At 46.7% G+C, this 18,048-nt stretch overlaps 1 protein-coding gene across 1 annotated transcript in view; it reads right to left on the bottom strand.

The window, feature by feature from the left end:
* Positions 1–1,000: 1,000 nt before the first annotated feature.
* phlpp1 (PH domain and leucine rich repeat protein phosphatase 1) overlaps positions 1,001–18,048 on the bottom strand; it is a 78,355-nt gene continuing 61,307 nt past the window's right edge. The window contains exons 7-17 of the mRNA XM_080778766.1: positions 16,689–16,891; positions 15,784–15,844; positions 15,167–15,262; positions 13,770–13,925; positions 12,912–13,112; positions 12,042–12,204; positions 11,412–11,542; positions 10,760–10,873; positions 8,260–8,454; positions 7,268–7,496; positions 1,001–5,273 (exon numbers count right to left, since the gene is read on the bottom strand). Of these exons, the coding sequence (XP_080634892.1) occupies positions 3,834–5,273; positions 7,268–7,496; positions 8,260–8,454; positions 10,760–10,873; positions 11,412–11,542; positions 12,042–12,204; positions 12,912–13,112; positions 13,770–13,925; positions 15,167–15,262; positions 15,784–15,844; positions 16,689–16,891 (2,989 nt within the window). The 3' untranslated portion in view covers positions 1,001–3,833. The remainder of the gene's footprint in view (positions 5,274–7,267; positions 7,497–8,259; positions 8,455–10,759; positions 10,874–11,411; positions 11,543–12,041; positions 12,205–12,911; positions 13,113–13,769; positions 13,926–15,166; positions 15,263–15,783; positions 15,845–16,688; positions 16,892–18,048) is intronic.

Raw genomic sequence — 18,048 nt, 5'->3', positions numbered from 1 at the left:
TTAGTGTGATTGCCCTGAGGGCAATCATACTATTGCTTTTGTGCCCTTTTCTTTATTATTATACTAGATAAACTTTATTTTGCCACGTTATACCTCCCACGCACTCGAGCCATATGTCAAAACGACGGGCTACATCGGGAATCGTGTGCTTGTGCTTTGCTAAGACATTTGTTGGATAGTTTAATTGATATGAATTAATTAGTGCATTAAATTTCCCCATAGACATGAATGGGAAAATGCAAAAACTAACTAAGTATTTTTTCCTCTGAGACCGTAAGGGCTATACTTGCAAGACTTGGAGGAGAGATTCATAATAATTACTAAAATGAATTACCTTAGAAGTATATTGGTCGGCCTCATGGTGGCGCTATAACAGCCAATTTTACGTTTTTGGGTATAACTCTTGAACCGTAGGTCATAAAATCAAAAATATTTTTCCCCTGGATTCCTTGGGTCATGACGCATCTCCCCATATAGCCCATTTGCGTCTAGATAGATTTTCCGCCATTTTGCATTTTGTTCAAAACACACTTTTTGCTCCTCCTCCTACAGATTTTGTCCAAATCTCACAAAAATCGGTACACATGATCTCCGGACCTATCCGATTAAAACAGCACAGTCAGAATTTAGATCTTCTGTATCGTTCGGCCGTAATCGTCTTCCGAAGTTAGTGGGAGGGGCCTATTTTACAAAAAACGACACAATTCACGCACGGAATGTCCGATCCATCCCAAATCTGAATCACGTGTCGAGGGTGGCTTAATCAACGCAGAGCCAAAAGCGATTCCATTTTCGACGGCTGCGATGTAGGCAATCACACTTTGCAATCACGGGGGCAACAGCTCCAGAGAGCTCCAGACTTCCCTCTCCAGGCAGAACAACATTAGTAACTTCATTCTTGGGGGACCCCGAGGCATAACTGACTTTGTCATTTTGAATAACAAGGACAGCATTGTGTTTATATTCACAAATTTAAGATTTATTATACCAAAGACAGGAACATCTGTGTTGTGAATATACTTTGTTTGTATTACTGAACTTGACACAGTCATGCCGGTGAGAACAGTTACTGTAGGAGGGAGGTGGGACTCGAATATTGTGTGTTTGCACGTGTGTGTGTGTGTGTGTGTGTTGCACATACAGTACACATTTTCAGTGTGCGCGTGTGCATGTGCATGCGACGAGATTGCATGCAACAGTCTGTGCGTGTGAATGTACGTACATCAGATATAGTTATGACTACAGGACTTCACGACTGGACAAAAAGGGTAGCGAGCCGTACTACATTAGTAATAATTATACCGTTGTGTTGTGCAATGTTTCAGTGTTTGAACTGCGGTTGTGTGTACAAGATTGAATGTGTCTCTGTGTGTGTACAGTACGTGTGTGTGTGTGTGTGTGTGTGTGTGTGTGAGAGAGAGAGTATTTCTGCTTCTACAGTATAAGATAAAGGAGGGTGACATCTCCACAACAGCGAAACCCCAAAGTGAACCACACACTCTCCCTACCACTAAAAACCATTCACCGACACACAGGTGTACACAGTTCCTTTAAAAGACTCAGTATATAACGTTTCTCTTATTTACAATCATTGGAAAACAAAACAAAACAAAAATCACCATTTCTCTCAGAGAAGATTAGTAAAAAGTGACTAAGTCACCATAAAGAGTACAGTATGCAACTCCTAGGAGTTAGTCTTTAAAATTTCTACAAAAAATTTCTATGCTGTTTTATAGGCCGATAGCCATGATTTTACTGAAGAAATACAGTATTTTTTCTTTTTAAGTGCCCTATCTACAACAGTTAAGCGTGGTATTACTGGCGTGTGTACCATTCGACAGTTCATAGATAATAAAAAGATTACGTGACTGTTTTTAAAAAGTTCTCTCAGCAACTTTCTTCACATTAAAAGATATGATAGATTATTTAAAAAAAAAGATAAAACTACCTAACAAACCATGGAATCGTTATCCATATCAACAGGTGTTGTGTGGCAGGCTAATGCTTAATGTATACTCCGTTGTACGACGATGTTGTGTGCCGAAAACAGCCCATCTACGAGCTCACAATGTGCTGCATTGTGAGCTTATTAGTTAGGGAAGGTTAGACACATTTGTGACCAATCTGCAAAATAAATGCTTACCAAAAGCTTTCTTCAATGTGTTCATAAAGGTGTCTACTATCACCTCTCAATTTATTCCAACCCAACTCCCATGGGAAACTTTGTGACAGTTGCTGAAAGTCGGGGTACCATTAACAACCTATATGCTGGCAACATTTACAAAAATGTCATCATGCTCAAGTAGCACGTGACGGGTCAAACTAGGGGTTTTTCATGATTCTGAATCCATTGCAAGCATTTGTTCTGCACGAAAAAAACGGCTAAAAACGGACATAGCTGTTATCAGAAATGTCATGAGTCATGGCATTTGGAAAAGTGGCTATGGACGTTTTTTTCCCCCGTAAATTGTCACAAATTTGGTTAACTTTCTCTAACTATTTGTTTGGCATGTGACACAAGTGTACAACAAAGCATAAATCAGGCTTAACACAATTGCAGAGAGACTATAGTGTTGAATATTACATACTTGGTTGGTTGGTGGTCTACAAAAAAAAAAAAAAAAAATTCCAGTCTGTGAGAAGGTTGTGACCTTGGGGTATCATTAAAGGGCTCATTTGCTTGCTCTAGCTTAGAAGTAGTTTAAAATAAAAAATAATAAAATCAAACGGGTTACGGAGCAGGTTTCGACGCATGGTGGCACTCCAGTGACGAGGTCGTTAAGAAGAGTGCTGGAAGGCTGTGGACAGTCTAGAATAGGACCAGACATATATATTTTTTTTGTTTTTATGGACCCGTGGAGGAATCTCGTCCATTTGTGTGTCCGCATACTGCAGAGATCAAAGGCCGATTTTTCCACCAAAATAACTTTCTAGTTCCGTTCTAGATTCTTGGAACCATGATGCTTTCACGGAACCGGCGGACATTTTGTTTGGTTCCAGTTCCGAACCAACTTCTAGGGTTCTGAACCAATTAAACTTCAGTGGAAATACTCTGAACTGGTTCAATATCAGGCAGGGAAAACAGAACTGAACCGGTTCAACCAGTGGAAAAGGGGGCCAGAGTGGTACAGTTTGACGGTATATCGGTGTTGTGCGTGGCTCGCGGCGTGGCGCGCCGTGCTCGTCGCGACGGCCTCCGGAGGGAGCACAAGGGTAAAATCAGCCCTCAGCGGCTTCTGACATAAATATGGGGAGGGGGTGGGGAGGGCTTCCCTCCCCTTCCCCTCCCCCTACTGGGTGGAGATTTTCTTTCTTTTTACATGAGACGGGTGTTTTCATGTACTACTAGGCGCTGTCAGACATTTATCACACTGGATTTCTATCAGAAATGCATTAATCAGGCAGTCATGTAATTTCAATGTAATGGGTCCCGGGACCCGGGGGTGGTCTTTTAGATGGGTACAGTACAGTACCGAGTACAGTATTGCATCCCAGGACCCCCGGAGGGGTGACATGATTGCGTAATTTATCAATTTAGTGAGTCTAAGGATCCAGGATGCAGGCTATTTGCATCACTGAGATGGCAATTCTGTCAGAAAGGCAGTTACCAGGCTGGTAATTCTGTCAGAAAGACAGTTATCAGGCTGGTAATTCTGTCAGAAAGACAGTTACCAGGCTGGTAATTCGGTCAGAAAGACAGTTACCAGGCTGGTAATTCTGTCAGAAAGACACCCGTACAGGCTTCCGTTCGGTGCCTCAACATGAGGGAAGCCTCGCCCCTACCTAGTACGTATGTCAGAAGCAGTTGAGGGCTGATTCCCCCGCCCCGCTGCTCAGAGGGGCGTGTCATAACAGTCGGCGGGCTGATCGGCGCCACCGGGAGGCTTATTATTCTGCTGTTTCTGCTGATTATGCTGCTTCATGATCTCCTTCACCTCCTCCTCCAGCTCGGGGGGCACGATGAACTGGTCGTCCGGGTCGGGCTGCGCCGGCGCCGCGAAGTAGCCCCCGCCGGGCTTCCGGGAGGGCGCGTCCAGGGCCACCTCGATGAGGTTGTGGCTCCTCTCCTGTGGCGCCACCGACCCGTTGCCCCTCGTCGTCCCCCTGCCCTTCCCCCCTTCACCAGCGCCGACGCCTCGGTGGGGGAGGGGGCCGAGGGCCTCGCGCTCCTCCGCCAGGCCCTCTGCCCCCTCCTCCCCCGGGGGGGAGGGGGAGAGGCTCGTGTCCACCGCACCCTCCTCCGGGGGGGTCTCGGGGGTGCAGGGCGGGGGTGGGGGGGGTGGGGGAGGCGGTGGCAGAAGGCTACGATCCGGGGCTGATGAAGATGATGGTGGTGGCGGTGGCGCTTGGGCCGTTGCCGCCGACGAGGCAGAGGACTCCGCCCCTCCCGCCCCCCTGAGGCAGTGGATGTCCGCCTCCACCTCCACGCGGCTCCCGTTGGAGAAGACCCCGGCGATGGGCTCCTCGTCCTCGCTGTCCAGCCCGTTGTCTTCGGACAGCGCGCTGGAGAAGGTGGCGCTGGACAACTGTCTCTGGAAGGAGCTCGGGTGGAGGGCGCAGCAGCCGCGGAGGGCAGAGGAGGGCAGCTCCGAGGCCGAGGGGTACGGGTACTGGCAGGGCTGCGCGCTGCCGCCGTTGCTGGCGTGGTGGGCCTGCTGGTGGTGCAGGGCGGGGGCCTGGTGGTGGAGGTGCTGCTGCTGCTGGTGGGCCTGCTCGTGCAGCAGCGCCAGGGAGCTCTGCGGGGGCTCGTCGGACGAGGCGGTGGAGCCCACCTCGCTGCTCATCTCGCTGGCGCTGATCTCGCTGCTGATCTCGCTGCAGGAGGAGGGGCCGGGGGGCACGGGCAGGGAGGAGCCGCCGTCCCCCCCGAGGGGGGGGCGCTCCTTGATGCTGGACGCAGAGGAGGGGTAGGAGGACCCCCCGGGGCTGGGGGGCGGCTGGGGGCCGCCGGGCTCCGAGCAGCAGCAGGAGCAGCAGTCCTCGCTCACGCTGAGCTGGACCACCACGGCGCTGAGGCTGTCCGTGCAGCCGTAGCCCTGCGCCAGCGTGCACAGCTTCTTGGCGGCGGCCAGGCCGTCGGGCACGTTGCGGACGGCCTCCACGGCCTCGGCGGGCGACACGGCGTCCCACAGGCCCCGGCTGCCCAGGATGAAGAACTCGTCCCGTGGCGTGAGGGCGACCGTCCGCACGTAGGGCCGCGGCAGCACCGACGGGTACAGGAAGGAGTAGCCCATGATGCGCGTGGAGTCGGTCACACCGTTCACCTTGTTGTCCTGTAGTGAAGGACGGAGGAGAGGAAAGGACGTCACTGAGCGGACCATGCACACAACGACGTGATGGGGAATGCAGTGGACTTACAGTACACACGCATTTCTACATGAAACATTCAATTTAAAATGATCATGATGTACAATTTGCAATTCAGGCATTTAATCAGAGGCTCTTAATCCAGAGCGATTTACAGTAAGCGAGAACAAATTGGTAATACATCAAATACATACAAGCTAAGAGCCTAACATCCATCTAACAGTATAATATCTGTACTGTATCTGAAACTATGAGTATACACTATAGAGCCAGAGTGCTACGGTATGTCTGAACAATACATAACTTTAGCCTTTGCATTCGCCTGTAAGGTTGTTGAGGCTAGTGCAAGTGCTACGGCAAGTGGTGTGGGTTAAGATGGAGTCTGAAGAGGTGAGTTTCCAGTCTACAGCGGAAGAGTGGGAGTGTGTCTGCACTTCTGATTGCAATGGGAAGTTCATTCCATAGTTCTGGAGCCAGGGGCGTGTGGAGCTGTTTTGACCGGCCACTGTCAATGAATGGCAAGCTCTGTAAATATTTGGACAGCGATCTATTGTCTGATGTTCTGGGTAGATAGCGTTCTCTCGTGTATACTTCCTTAAATATTGACGGCATCCGTCACACACACACACAACCAGAGGTAAGGACAAACACTCAGGACAGTGATTTTACTAAAACATTATTGAATGTTTTTGTCATTGTTTTACACAGAAAATAGCCAAGCACTGTGAGCTTTTCGTTGTATGAGATCTATTTATTAGTCATCTGAAATGTCTTGCTTTTAGATTTGTTTGTTTTCCAATGTATCTGCCACTGTTGTCCTGCAGTTTTTTGCCATGAGAAAATAATTGTGTTGTTAAGTGTTGTTGCTGTTGTTGTAACCGTTTGTTTTTTACTGTTTGAGACCGAAGACGAATTTCCACACGTGGACAATAAATGAAACTAACTACCGGAAACTAACTAACATTGACTGTTTCAAAGCACTTTTGCAGTACTTAACATCAGCAAGAGTACACGTGTTACCAACAAGAATCTTTATGTTGAAATGCCAAGGGTGAGCCAGAAAATAGCAGCCAGGAGAATGAGACTAGCAGGACTTTTGATAGGAGAGACTTAATTTCCCTTTTTTATTCACATCAGTAGCAGCCCCTATGGATGGGCCGCCACGGATATGTTGACAAAATTGTTAAAGTTTATTGAAAGCAACACTATTTGTGGTTTGTGAATGCTACAATATTTCATTTCATTTTTATAAAAGTAAAACTTTTATTTTAAGAAAAGGAGATGTAATGATATGACTCAAATCATATTAGCTTCATGATTATTCATGTCTGTGTTATATTGATCTGTTTTGATTGAGTCTATAGGTTGACTAGTAATGCCTAGGACAGACAGCTTTCCCAGGGTGCTGTGCTAGCTTCCTGCATTATTCATACAGAGCCCGCCAGAACATGTTGTGCTCCTGATCTGTAACTTGCCACATTATTCTTATTCTAAACATAAACGTCTACTCTTCAAGAAACTCGTCTTATTGAATTACCCATACAACATACAAGTTATTACAACTCAATCAAAACAGATCAATATAACACAGACATGAATAATCATGAAGCTAATATGATTTGAGTCATATCATTACAGTTAACAGATTTAAACCCACTGTATAAACTTACTTGACATTTTTTACCATTTTGAAAAGCCTTTAAAAAAAGTTCAAATAGCCGATCTACAAGCTCACAACGTGTAGATGTAGACACGTTGAACTATTTAAAAATATTTTTCAAGATAGTAAAATATAGGGCCCTTAATCTTAGTCATCATAACTTAGTTTTTATTTAGTTCTCGCCAGCCGACGAACACATTTTGTCTACGAAATCAACACTGGCACGCGCCCACACACACACACACACACACACACACACACACACACACACACACACACCCACCCACCCCCACCCCCTACCTCAGTGATGATGGCCTTGTGCTGTCGGACCCTGAGGTACTCCTCCTCCAGCCCGACGTTGTGCAGCAGCGACAGCGCCTGCGGCTTGCCGTCCCGACACAGGACGGCCTGGCACTTGCCCACGTTGGCGGCCGTGAGCGTGAAGCAGCCGCCGGGGTCGGTGGGGTCGTGCCTGATGTGGCACAGCGCCGCAGAGCCCCCCAGCTTCTGCCCGGCTGTTCCCAGCTTCCTGCAGCATGTGGCGACGGAGGAGGAGAAGTCACAGAGGACACAGAGAGAGACGAGAAGAAGTGATGAGGATGCAGGAAAAGTTTCGGAGAATAAAGTACTGGTGACGTGCGGTATATGAACAGGGATGGGGTAGAGTTAGGATTTTTATTATCCATTGCGCTCATCTATTCCCCTGCTTTTGGTTCCATAATGGTTCAAAGAAAAGGCATTATTTTAAGCATTAACTGAAGTTATTTGGTATTTTGGACTTACTATTACCAGTTAGGCAAAGGATGCTATTTGTGTCTCCATAGGGATCCACAGCTGGTCATCAATTTATTCGTTTAGGAATGCGACAAAAAAATATATATCCATGAATTCAAGATGTTTAGAGGACTTATTATTCCACCACTGCACCACCAACCTCTACATGACCAGGAATGTGTTGGTCATGTACTTATTGTACTACTAACCTCTACCTGACCAGGAAGGTGTTGGTCAAGTACTTATGGTACTAGTACTAACCTCTGCATGACCAGGAAGGTGTTGGTCATGTACTTATGGTACTACCACTAACCTCTGCATGACCAGGAATGTGTTGGTCATGTACTTATTGTACTACTAACCTCTACATGACCAGGAATGTGTTGGTCATGTACTTATGGTACTAGCACTAACCTCTACCTGACCAGGAAGGTGTTGGTCATGTACTTATGGTACTAGTACTAACCTCTGCATGACCAGGAAGGTGTTGGTCATGTACTTATGGTACTAGTACTAACCTCTGCATGACCAGGAAGGTGTTGGTCATGTACTCCTGCTCGCTCTTGGTCTTGTGCAGCTCTTCGGCGAGCACGTCGTTCATGGTGCACTGCAGCAGGTAGGGAACCTCCACATTCCGGTCCCCGTCGAACACGCCGTACAGAGCCTCGCGGCTGCCCAGGAAACTGCTCACCGACAGGGCCGCCACGCACAGCCTGCATCCACGGAGAGAGACACGACACAACGTCAGAGAACGTCAGTGGTTTATGATAGAGGCCGCTCTTCGGCAAACCCGTGAGTTCGGAATCAGATTCATCTTTATTGTCGCATCACGACAATGAAAGTAAAAAGGTGGGTGAAATTTGTTTTTATGCATATAGCTCCCATCGTGTTGTTTTTCCCAAGAAAACAAAGAAAGGGAAGAAGGGAGGGGGGTAAGGAGATCAAGGCAGGAGAGAAGAAAGTTTGAGCGCTTTTACCACAAAAAGGTTAAAGTAAATGGTTTCAGACATTTAGAATGCTTGTTTTACAAACAGCACACAGGGTTTCTCTTAGCTTTTTTACAGCTGTACAACCAAGGGGACTATTTTTCATAGCTCTGAAAATCAAATCAAAGCTAAAACCAAGCCGGAAAAGTTATATGATCGATCCAGTTTCACAAAAAAGCATTTTTCTCAGATGTTTTTGGTGAAAACAAGCTATATACAACTGCCAATAACTAAAGAACGGAATATGGCAGAAACACACTTTTATTTCCTGATGAAAGTAGAGACTCTCTTCTTTCTTTTGAAATATATTGGTGTCATAGAACCAAATATGGGTTTGAAAGATTAGGAAGAATGCTCATAAACGTTTTGTCGTCGATCCCCCCTACACATGCAAATCATATTATATTCTTTCATACATGTAGCAAGCATTTTAACTCATATATTTGCTTCTGAACATATTTTCAGATGGGGGTGTCGTGTTCGTGGCCAAATACAGATAATTCTGAGGGTCCTTGACATGAAAACGTTTGAGAACCGCAGATACGTTTTTCCAAAAACCTCAGGATTTAGAATCTGGTCTCAGGTCTTAATGAGTTAAATAATTTGCAAGGTGCCATTAAGCCACATGAGCATTGCGGGGGCTAAAAACCTGACTCACAAAAAGAAAAAGGGGGGACAAAAAGAAGCTGAACACAATGAAGTGCCCCTCATACCGTTTCTCACATGCATCTGCCCACGGACTGATCACACTCCTGTATCCACACGCTACAGTAGTAACCATGGGAACACTCTCATGCCTATGTCTCACTTGACAAACATTTTCATGTCTAGAAGTACAGTACCACCCAAATGTGTGCTAGACCCCCATTTGAAAATATTGTGTCAGCCAGGTAAAGATCTTTCAAGATTATTTTCACAAATAGTGAGCTTAGGCTTGTAGAGGAAACATAGCTGAAGTATACAATAGAGATGATTGAACTGGGCCTGGGCCGGCCGAGCGGTCCCGGCACCTAGGCTGGTAATCCAGCCTGACAGTGTGTCGCGGGTTCGAGTCTACATTCCCCTGCAAGTGGGACATACAGTAGAAATAGTATGTTTGGAGTAGTGAGTTTACTACTGCAGGATAGCATACTGCAGGTCAGATATATTATAGTTATGACAGTCCACCTTTTTCTTTACTCTGTTTCTCTAATAGTTATTTATTTTGTTTTGTAAACATCATTGAGTACCTAGAGAAGCGCTCTAAACATTTTGTATCTGTATATTTGATGTACTGTAGAGCAGGGGTTCTCAACGCTTTTGGCTTTGGCCATGTCTCGCGGCCCCCGCCCCGCCCCCAATACAAATTACGATCACCTTAAAAGGACCACTTCACCACTTTTCAATTATATCTTCATATAATAGGTCCTCACTAATAATCATGATAAAATGGCACGATTTTTTTCTACTCAGTCTGTGTCTCATAGGAGGGCTGTGGGCAGTTTAGAAACCGTCTTCCAGTGACATCATCATTAGGAAGATTATTTTTTAAACAAGAATGTTTAGATTTTCATTATCGTGAGAACGATGGCTTCCATTTTCGCATTGCAACTTTTCAGGACTAGAAAGCCTGCAGTTTTTATTAGCTTGTATTCCCCGTCGATGATGTCACTGGAAGACGGTTTTTCCATTTCCATTTTCCATTTCTTTCATGATTGAGAACCTATTATATGAAGATAGGTTGAAAAGTGGTGAAGTGGTCCTTTAATAATAGAGAAAATACATCATAAATAAATACTGAAACCAGATATAATCATTAAAGAAAGTTTATGAATGTACTATGAAATATGTAAACTCTTTATTCTCTTCCATTTCCAGCCATTCAGTTGCAAAAAAAAAAGAGGACCCCCCCAAAATACTTGTCGTGACCCCCAAGTTGAGAACCCCTTCTGTAGAGACATAATACAGTACATATGTGGGTACATACAGCACAGCAGACACATATTGGTCAGGCTCTACTAAGAACATGACATCACTGCATGATGAAACGTACTTGTTCTTGACCCCCGAGGCCTCCGTGTAACCATGACTCCACACGGCAGGCCCGCCGGACGCCTCATTGGACGAGAAGGTCGGAGGTGGATCGATGCGGAAACAGCGGATATTACTGTGAGACGGAATGAGAAAGGAAAGGGGTGTGGTTTACAAAGAACACGTCATGCTCCATTTGGATCATGGGACAGACGGTGTAGAGTGAAACACACGTTCACTGAACATAGCAGATCTACAAGCTCACAACATGTCGCTTGAGCTTGTAGATGTAGCCAAGAGATGTTGTACTGTATAGTATGGTGTACACTACACTAGTATGTAGTATTTAGGGTTGTGCCGATCTGATCACATCGGGGCCGGTCACGGCATTTTCATGATCGGAATCGTATCAGGAGCAAGAAAAACGTGAGCAGGATATTATATCCATATAATTATATTAGATTGGATATTGTCTGTGATTTGGCATGAGTGTTATATACGAAATATAAATATCTGATAGGGAAAAATCGGTATCGACAGATAAAATCGTCATCGGATCGAGAGCAAAAAAAAAAGTGATCAGGAAATCCCTGATTTTGAGTATTCAACTCAAAATGAAACACAGGTGGGTTACATCATGGGAACAGACATGAATAGAAACTATAGAAACTAACTTGAGCTGCTCCAGGGTCTTGTGGTCCAGGCTGAGGCGAGGGTTGCCGGTCAGGTCCAACTCCTGCAGTTTGGGAGGCAGGTTATCTGGCAGCGTGATCTCACTCAGTTCATTGCAGCTCAGATCCACACACTGACAGAGAGCAGAGAGAGAGAGAGGAGGGTTTGTTAAGAGAGATTATTACAAAGTGAATAAGGTGAATTTTGGCCAGTGGGTCAACATTAACTGGAAGGATTGGTGGAGTGGGTGAGAAGGGGTCCTGCTTGATTAATGACCCATGGTGTACAAAAGGGTGCCCAAAGGTTTAGAATATTGTCCATAGGCAATTTTTTCATGTGAACTAAACATAGACATTATGGGAAAAATACACATGTAATTGTAAACACAGAAACGTATGTGTAACACCTGGGGAGGGATACTAAAGCCAAACATGTTAACCACTAGCCTAATAAGAGGGAATCCCCCCATGGCCAGAGAAGATATCAGGCTTCAGGCAGAGTCTCTGAACCACTGTGCTAATTATGCACACACACACACACACACACACACACACACACACACACACACACACACACACACACACACACACACACAGAGAGAGAGATTGATTTGGCAACGTCCATTAGCTTACTTTCATCTCGGCAAGTTGCATGACCTCGGGAAAGACCTCGATGGCGTTGGAGTGAGCGATGAGCGTGTGCATGCGCCTGCAGTTCATGATGGTCGTGGGCACCGTCTTCAACATGTTCCCACTCAGGTCCACCTCCTCAAGTTCCTCCAGCTTGGCCATTTTACTGAGAGGGAGGAGAGAGAGGGAGAGAGAGAGAGAGAGAGGGGGAGGGAGAGAGAGAAAACATAGAGAGAGAGAGAGAGAGAGAGAGAGAGAGAGAGAGAGAGAGAGAGAGGGGGGGGGGGAGAGAGAGACAGAGAGAAAACATAGAGAGAGAGAGAAAGAGTTGTGTTAAATGTGTTGTCCATTGGGGTCTACAGACAGCAGCAAAGTCAGTGAGTGACGTACAATAACGACTGAGTCATTCAGTTCAGAGATTTACTTAATGCTATATTTAGATAAGACAGCAGGGACAGGAAACTGAGGGCAGAGAGAGAGAGAGAGAGAGAGAGAGAGAGAGAGTGGGAAGGATATGCAACACACTGGCCTCCAACCAGAATGGAACTGGAGATGTTGCATTAGTTTACACGGTCGACGACTCGACGCAGAGATGTTGCATTTACATGGTCGACGACCATGGTTGAGACCGATTCAACGATTGAGACCGTCTTCTAAATCCTATAACAGTCAAGGACTCCCAAAATGAAATGTAATTGCCTGCCGACCACGCATCTCAAACTATTTTGTTCCAGGGACCCCCCACCCTCCCCCCCGAAGCAAAGATTTGAGTTTAAAAATGTTCACTGTGAAAGAACATAATATATTCCATTTTTAAAGATGTGCTATTCTTTCAATAGCTAAAAAGTATAAAATAATGGTTTAATGTGTCACCTGGCCGGGAAGCTCTGTAGGTGGTTGTAGGCCATGTGCAGCACCCTGAGGTGTGTGTGTCCCGTCAGCATGGGGACACACTTGTCCGTCAGCCGGTTGTTGGTCAGGTACAGCTCCTGCAGGACGCTGTGGCTCTCCTCGGACAGGCTGGACGGAGGCAGGTGCTCCAGCTTATTGGCCGAGGCGTTCAGGCACCGCAAGCTGGAAGAGAGAAGAGGAAGAAGAAGAAGACGCCAGGTTCAGGTTTGGTTTTCCTCTGTTACTTGACCCATTCTGACCTGAGATCAGATTCTAAAAAGGTCTTCTACTTCCTGACAGTTTTCAGAAAAAGCTATGTTTCTATGTCAGTGGTTCTTCGATTTTTCAAAAATAGCTGACCTATAGGATTTGAGGAACAGAACCACTGACCTATAGGATTTGAGGAACAGAACCACTGACCTATAGGACTTGAGGAACAGAACCACTGACCTATAGGACTTGAGGAACAGAACCACTGACCTATAGGATTTGAGGAACAGAACCACTGACCTATAGGATTTGAGGAACAGAACCACTGACCTATAGGATTTGAGGAACAGAACCACTGACCTATAGGACTTGAGGAACAGAACCACTGACCTATAGGACTTGAGGAACAGAACCACTGACCTATAGGACTTGAGGAACAGAACCACTGACCTATAGGACTTGAGGAACAGAACCACTGACCTATAGGACTTGAGGAACAGAACCACTGACCTATAGGACTTGAGGAACAGAACCACTGACCTATAGGACTTGAGGAACAGAACCACTGACCTATAGGATTTGAGGAACAGAACCACTGACCTATAGGATTTGAGGAACAGAACCACTGACCTGTAGGATTTGAGGAACAGGTTGCAGGGCAGCTCCGTCAGTTGGTTGTGCTGCACGTCCAGCACCTCCAGCAGAGGGCGCTCAACCCTTTCAGGAAGCTTCTGCAGGAGGTTGTGTCCTGCATTCAGCTTCCTCAGACTGCTGCTGCACAGCAACCTGCAGCATGACACACACACACACACACGCGCACGCGCGCGCACACACACACACACACACAAACAGAGGAACACGGAGAGAGAGAGAGACGCATCACTGCCAGAACACGTGCAACCAACCAGTCACTGTAGCCGCTAGCTATAGTGCAGCAGTGTGTGTGTGTGTGTGTGTGTGTGTGTGTGTGTGTGTGTGTGTGCGCGCGTAAAGGAGAAGGAAAGAGACATCCAGGCCGCTGACAGCGAGAGAGAGAGAGAGAGAGAGAGAGAGAGAGAGAGACATAAGGGGAGGTAGTATAGTGTGATGAATGTGGGAAATTTGGCTCGTTGAAGAGCCGACTGTTAGTGAACTGGGTCGCAACAGGCGAGGATAGCATGGGAGGGGGGGGGGGGGGGGATGGGGGGGATGCGCCTCTAGTTGAGCCTGCAGCTGCGATTCATCATCCTGACACTTACTGGGCTAAAAAAAATAGATCTGCACGGAATGAAGGGACCAACACGAGAGACAGAGACAGAGAAGAGAGAGGTGGAGAAATACAGAGAGAGAAAGATAAAACTAAGAAAGACAATAGAAGGATATCGAGGAACACCGCCGGACTCAAGATACTGAGAGGTGGGGGGGGGGGGGGGGGGGGGTGAAAGCCAGCACACAGGTGAGCATCAGCGACAGGTGTGACAATGAGGAAATGCACAGCATCTCCGGTGACCTTCTGAGAGGCTACATGAGGAGGGGAAGGAGAGGGAGAGGAGAGGCTAGGTGATTTATGGGCCTCTGTGTGGGATATATGACAGGCCAGCAAAGGGCAGGCAGAGATAATGTGGCATTTCCCTTACAGAGAGAGAGAGAGAGAGAGAGAGAGAGAGGAGACAGAGGGAAAGAGACACCGAAATGAAAGTTGTTGGTCAAGTTTGTGCCACATTGTGAAATTGTAGATCAGCTCTATTCAATGTGTGACAGACACCGTCTTATGGTATAGACATCGGAGCCAGCGGAGGGGAAGGGGGGCTCGTGCTCTACCACGCTCGGGAATCATTTGTAGTTGATCTAACCCCCAATCCGGCCCTTGATGCCGAGTGCCAAGCACAGTCTTTGGTATGTTCCGGCCTGGGATCGAACCCCAACCTCCCAGTTTCAGGGTGGACACTCTCTAACCACAAGGTCACTGACCTGCAGGTCAATTATTTATTTTTTTCCCATTTTCCATTCGGCTGCCGAATATCACTAGCTGTGACTGAGGTTCTCACCTGGCGGGGAGCTCGTGGATGAGGTTGTGGCTGATGTCCAGAACTTCCAGCTTCTTGCTGTCGCACACCCAGTCCGGCACCGACTCCATGCGGTTCCTGTCCATGACAGATAGAGCCACGTTACAAAGTGTCAAAGTTTATAGCTCAATAATTTAACGGTCACTCAAGAGGTCACAGGTCAGATGAGCCTCTCAGTTCAACGAGGTGTTGCTCAGAATCAGAACGTTAAATTTGTTCACACAGTGAGTGAATATCCCAGAGTTCCGATTTAACTCAGAAAGGGTTTAAAATGGACCCACAAGGTTCCATATACACGTATATGTTTCATAAGGCAGCTGGTTTTCTTCTTTTAACCCATTTTGGGCAGGAACCCCTTTTGGTGTTAGCATTATGTTATGCTTTAGCTATTAAAAAAATTGCAGATCTACAAGCTCGTAGAACGACTGACATAGAAACATAGCTTTTTCAGAAAACTGTCAGGATGTAGAAGACATTTTTAGAATCTGATCTCAGGTCCAAATGGGTTAATGTGTGTGTGTGTGTGTGTGTGTGTGTGTGTGTGTGTGTGCGTGCGTGCGTGCGCGCGTGCGTGTGTGCGTGCGCGCGCCATTGTTCACCTTGAGATGTCCATGTAGCTCAGATTGGAGGGCACAGGACTCACGTCCAGTTCTCGTAGCTCTGCAGGGAGAGAGAAAGACAAACACATTAACCTAACACTCAAGGACAGACGCGAGGGAGACAACGGAGCTGTGCGTGTATAGGACGGACAAAAAGCACACAGACAATGAACAGTCAAACGCTAGGGCGGAATGATGAACCGAGAGTGGCCGACTGTGAAAGAGGAATGCCGTCAATGAATGAATGTGCAAGAGGAGACTCGTGAGGGTGTTTAGAGAGAGAAGGGTGGGTGGGGGTAAAGGCCTATTCATATACTCCAGTTTTCGGTGATGAGGTGACCACCGCTATCACCAAAAACTACAACATGACGTCACTGAGATGCGGTGAAGAGAAACGGCAAACCACCGCTCTCCGCAGCCCTTCTATTTGTTTATACTAACCACCAAATCGGTGGTCACCGAGACTCATTCCGGGCAATGCTTTTGGTCTAGAAGTTGGGTGTGGGCCGCCCCACTGGTTCTGCAAGCTCCCAACGTACAAACAACAAACTCGTGACAGAGCAGCGGAAGAACAAGAGAACCAAGGACTGAAATAATAGAGACAGTGACCGAAAGAGAGAGAGAGAGAGAGACTATATAGAATAGGAAAGGAACAGAAAAGGAATAGAATAGAGGTAGATAGGCAGTAGAGAGATAGCCGAGGGAAAACAATGGACGAATTTGAGGAAGTGTTGGCCAAGGAGATATGAGCACCGTTTTGGACTCACAGTTTTGGGGGGAAGAGGTGACCGCCTCTCTAAAACCGGAGTCTGAATAGGCCTTAACTCGCGGCTGTGTGGGGCATAAAATGCCTTGAACAGGCCTTACCGTTGTGTGAGGCGTAGATGCCTTTGAGCAGGCCTTACCGTTGTATGAGGCGTAGATGCCTTTGAGCAGGCCGCCCTTGGCCTTGAGGCTGCAGATGCGGTTCCTCTCGCAGTGCAGCGTCTCCAGCCGGGGGAGGACGGAGGCGTCCAGCTCCTCCAGGCGGTTGTCCCTCACGTCCAGCTGGGTCACGTGCCTCAGCAGGTCGGGCTCGTCCGGCACCATGCGGCTGATCTTATTCAGCCTGACAGACAGGGCAGAGAAGAGGACACCGGTCACTTCATCCGTTTCTGCCACCGACTGAACTGCCGCAGGGGATGTGGCCTTTCTTTTTAGCCCCGTGGAACCTACGCACGGTGGGTCAACCAGACCAGGCCCTCGGCACGGCGGCCCCTGAACTGTGAATCCTGCCCAACTGAGAGCGCCGTAGTCGATTGACTCTTCTAAGAGAGGACTAAAGACCTACCTTTTTTTAACGAGGCATTTTTCTAACTTACTGGTTTTATTGGTAGGCTCCATGCCCTCATGTTTTAATGCTATTTTTGAAAAAATCATATCTTTGAATATATATATTCTTTTACAGCAAACTCAGGTCTTAGTGGGTTTTAGAGCACTGGCTTCCAAACACATGGTTCGAGGCGCAGACACATTGTTTAAGTTTTGTTTCCTACATTCTGTTTTTAATTATTATTATTTAAAAACATTTTCAAAAAACATTCCCCCCAAAAAAGCTACAAAATATCATGAATGAAACGGCCTATAAGACATTTGGAAATAGGAACCACTGATCTGCACTCTAGTGAACAAGAGTCAGACGTTTAGGAACCACTGATCTGCACTCTAGTGAACAAGACGTTTAGGATCCACTGATCTGCACTCTAGTGAACAAGACGTTTAGCATCCACTGATCTGCACTCTAGTGAACAAGACGTTTAGGATCCACTGATCTGCACTCTAGTGAACAAGACGTTTAGGATCCACTGATCTGCACTCTAGTGAACAAGACGTTTAGGATCCACTGATCTGCACTCTAGTGAACAAGACGTTTAGGATCCACTGATCTGCACTCTAGTGAACAAGACGTTTAGGATCCACTGATCTGCACTCTAGTGAACAAGACGTTTAGCATCCACTGATCTGCACTCTAGTGAACAAGACGTTTAGGATCCACTGATCTGCACTCTAGTGAACAAGACGTTTAGGATCCACTGATCTGCACTCTAGTGAACAAGACGTTTAGGATCCACTGATCTGCACTCTAGTGAACAAGACGTTTAGGATCCACTGATCTGCACTCTAGTGAACAAGACGTTTAGGATCCACTGATCTGCACTCTAGTGAACAAGACGTTTAGCATCCACTGATCTGCACTCTAGTGAACAAGACGTTTAGGATCCACTG

The sequence above is a fragment of the Protomyctophum bolini genome (assembly GCF_963924005.1).
Source record: "Protomyctophum bolini genome assembly, chromosome: 12".
Taxonomy (NCBI): Eukaryota; Metazoa; Chordata; class Actinopteri; order Myctophiformes; family Myctophidae; genus Protomyctophum; species Protomyctophum bolini.
This window is presented reverse-complemented; position numbering and strand designations above follow the sequence as displayed.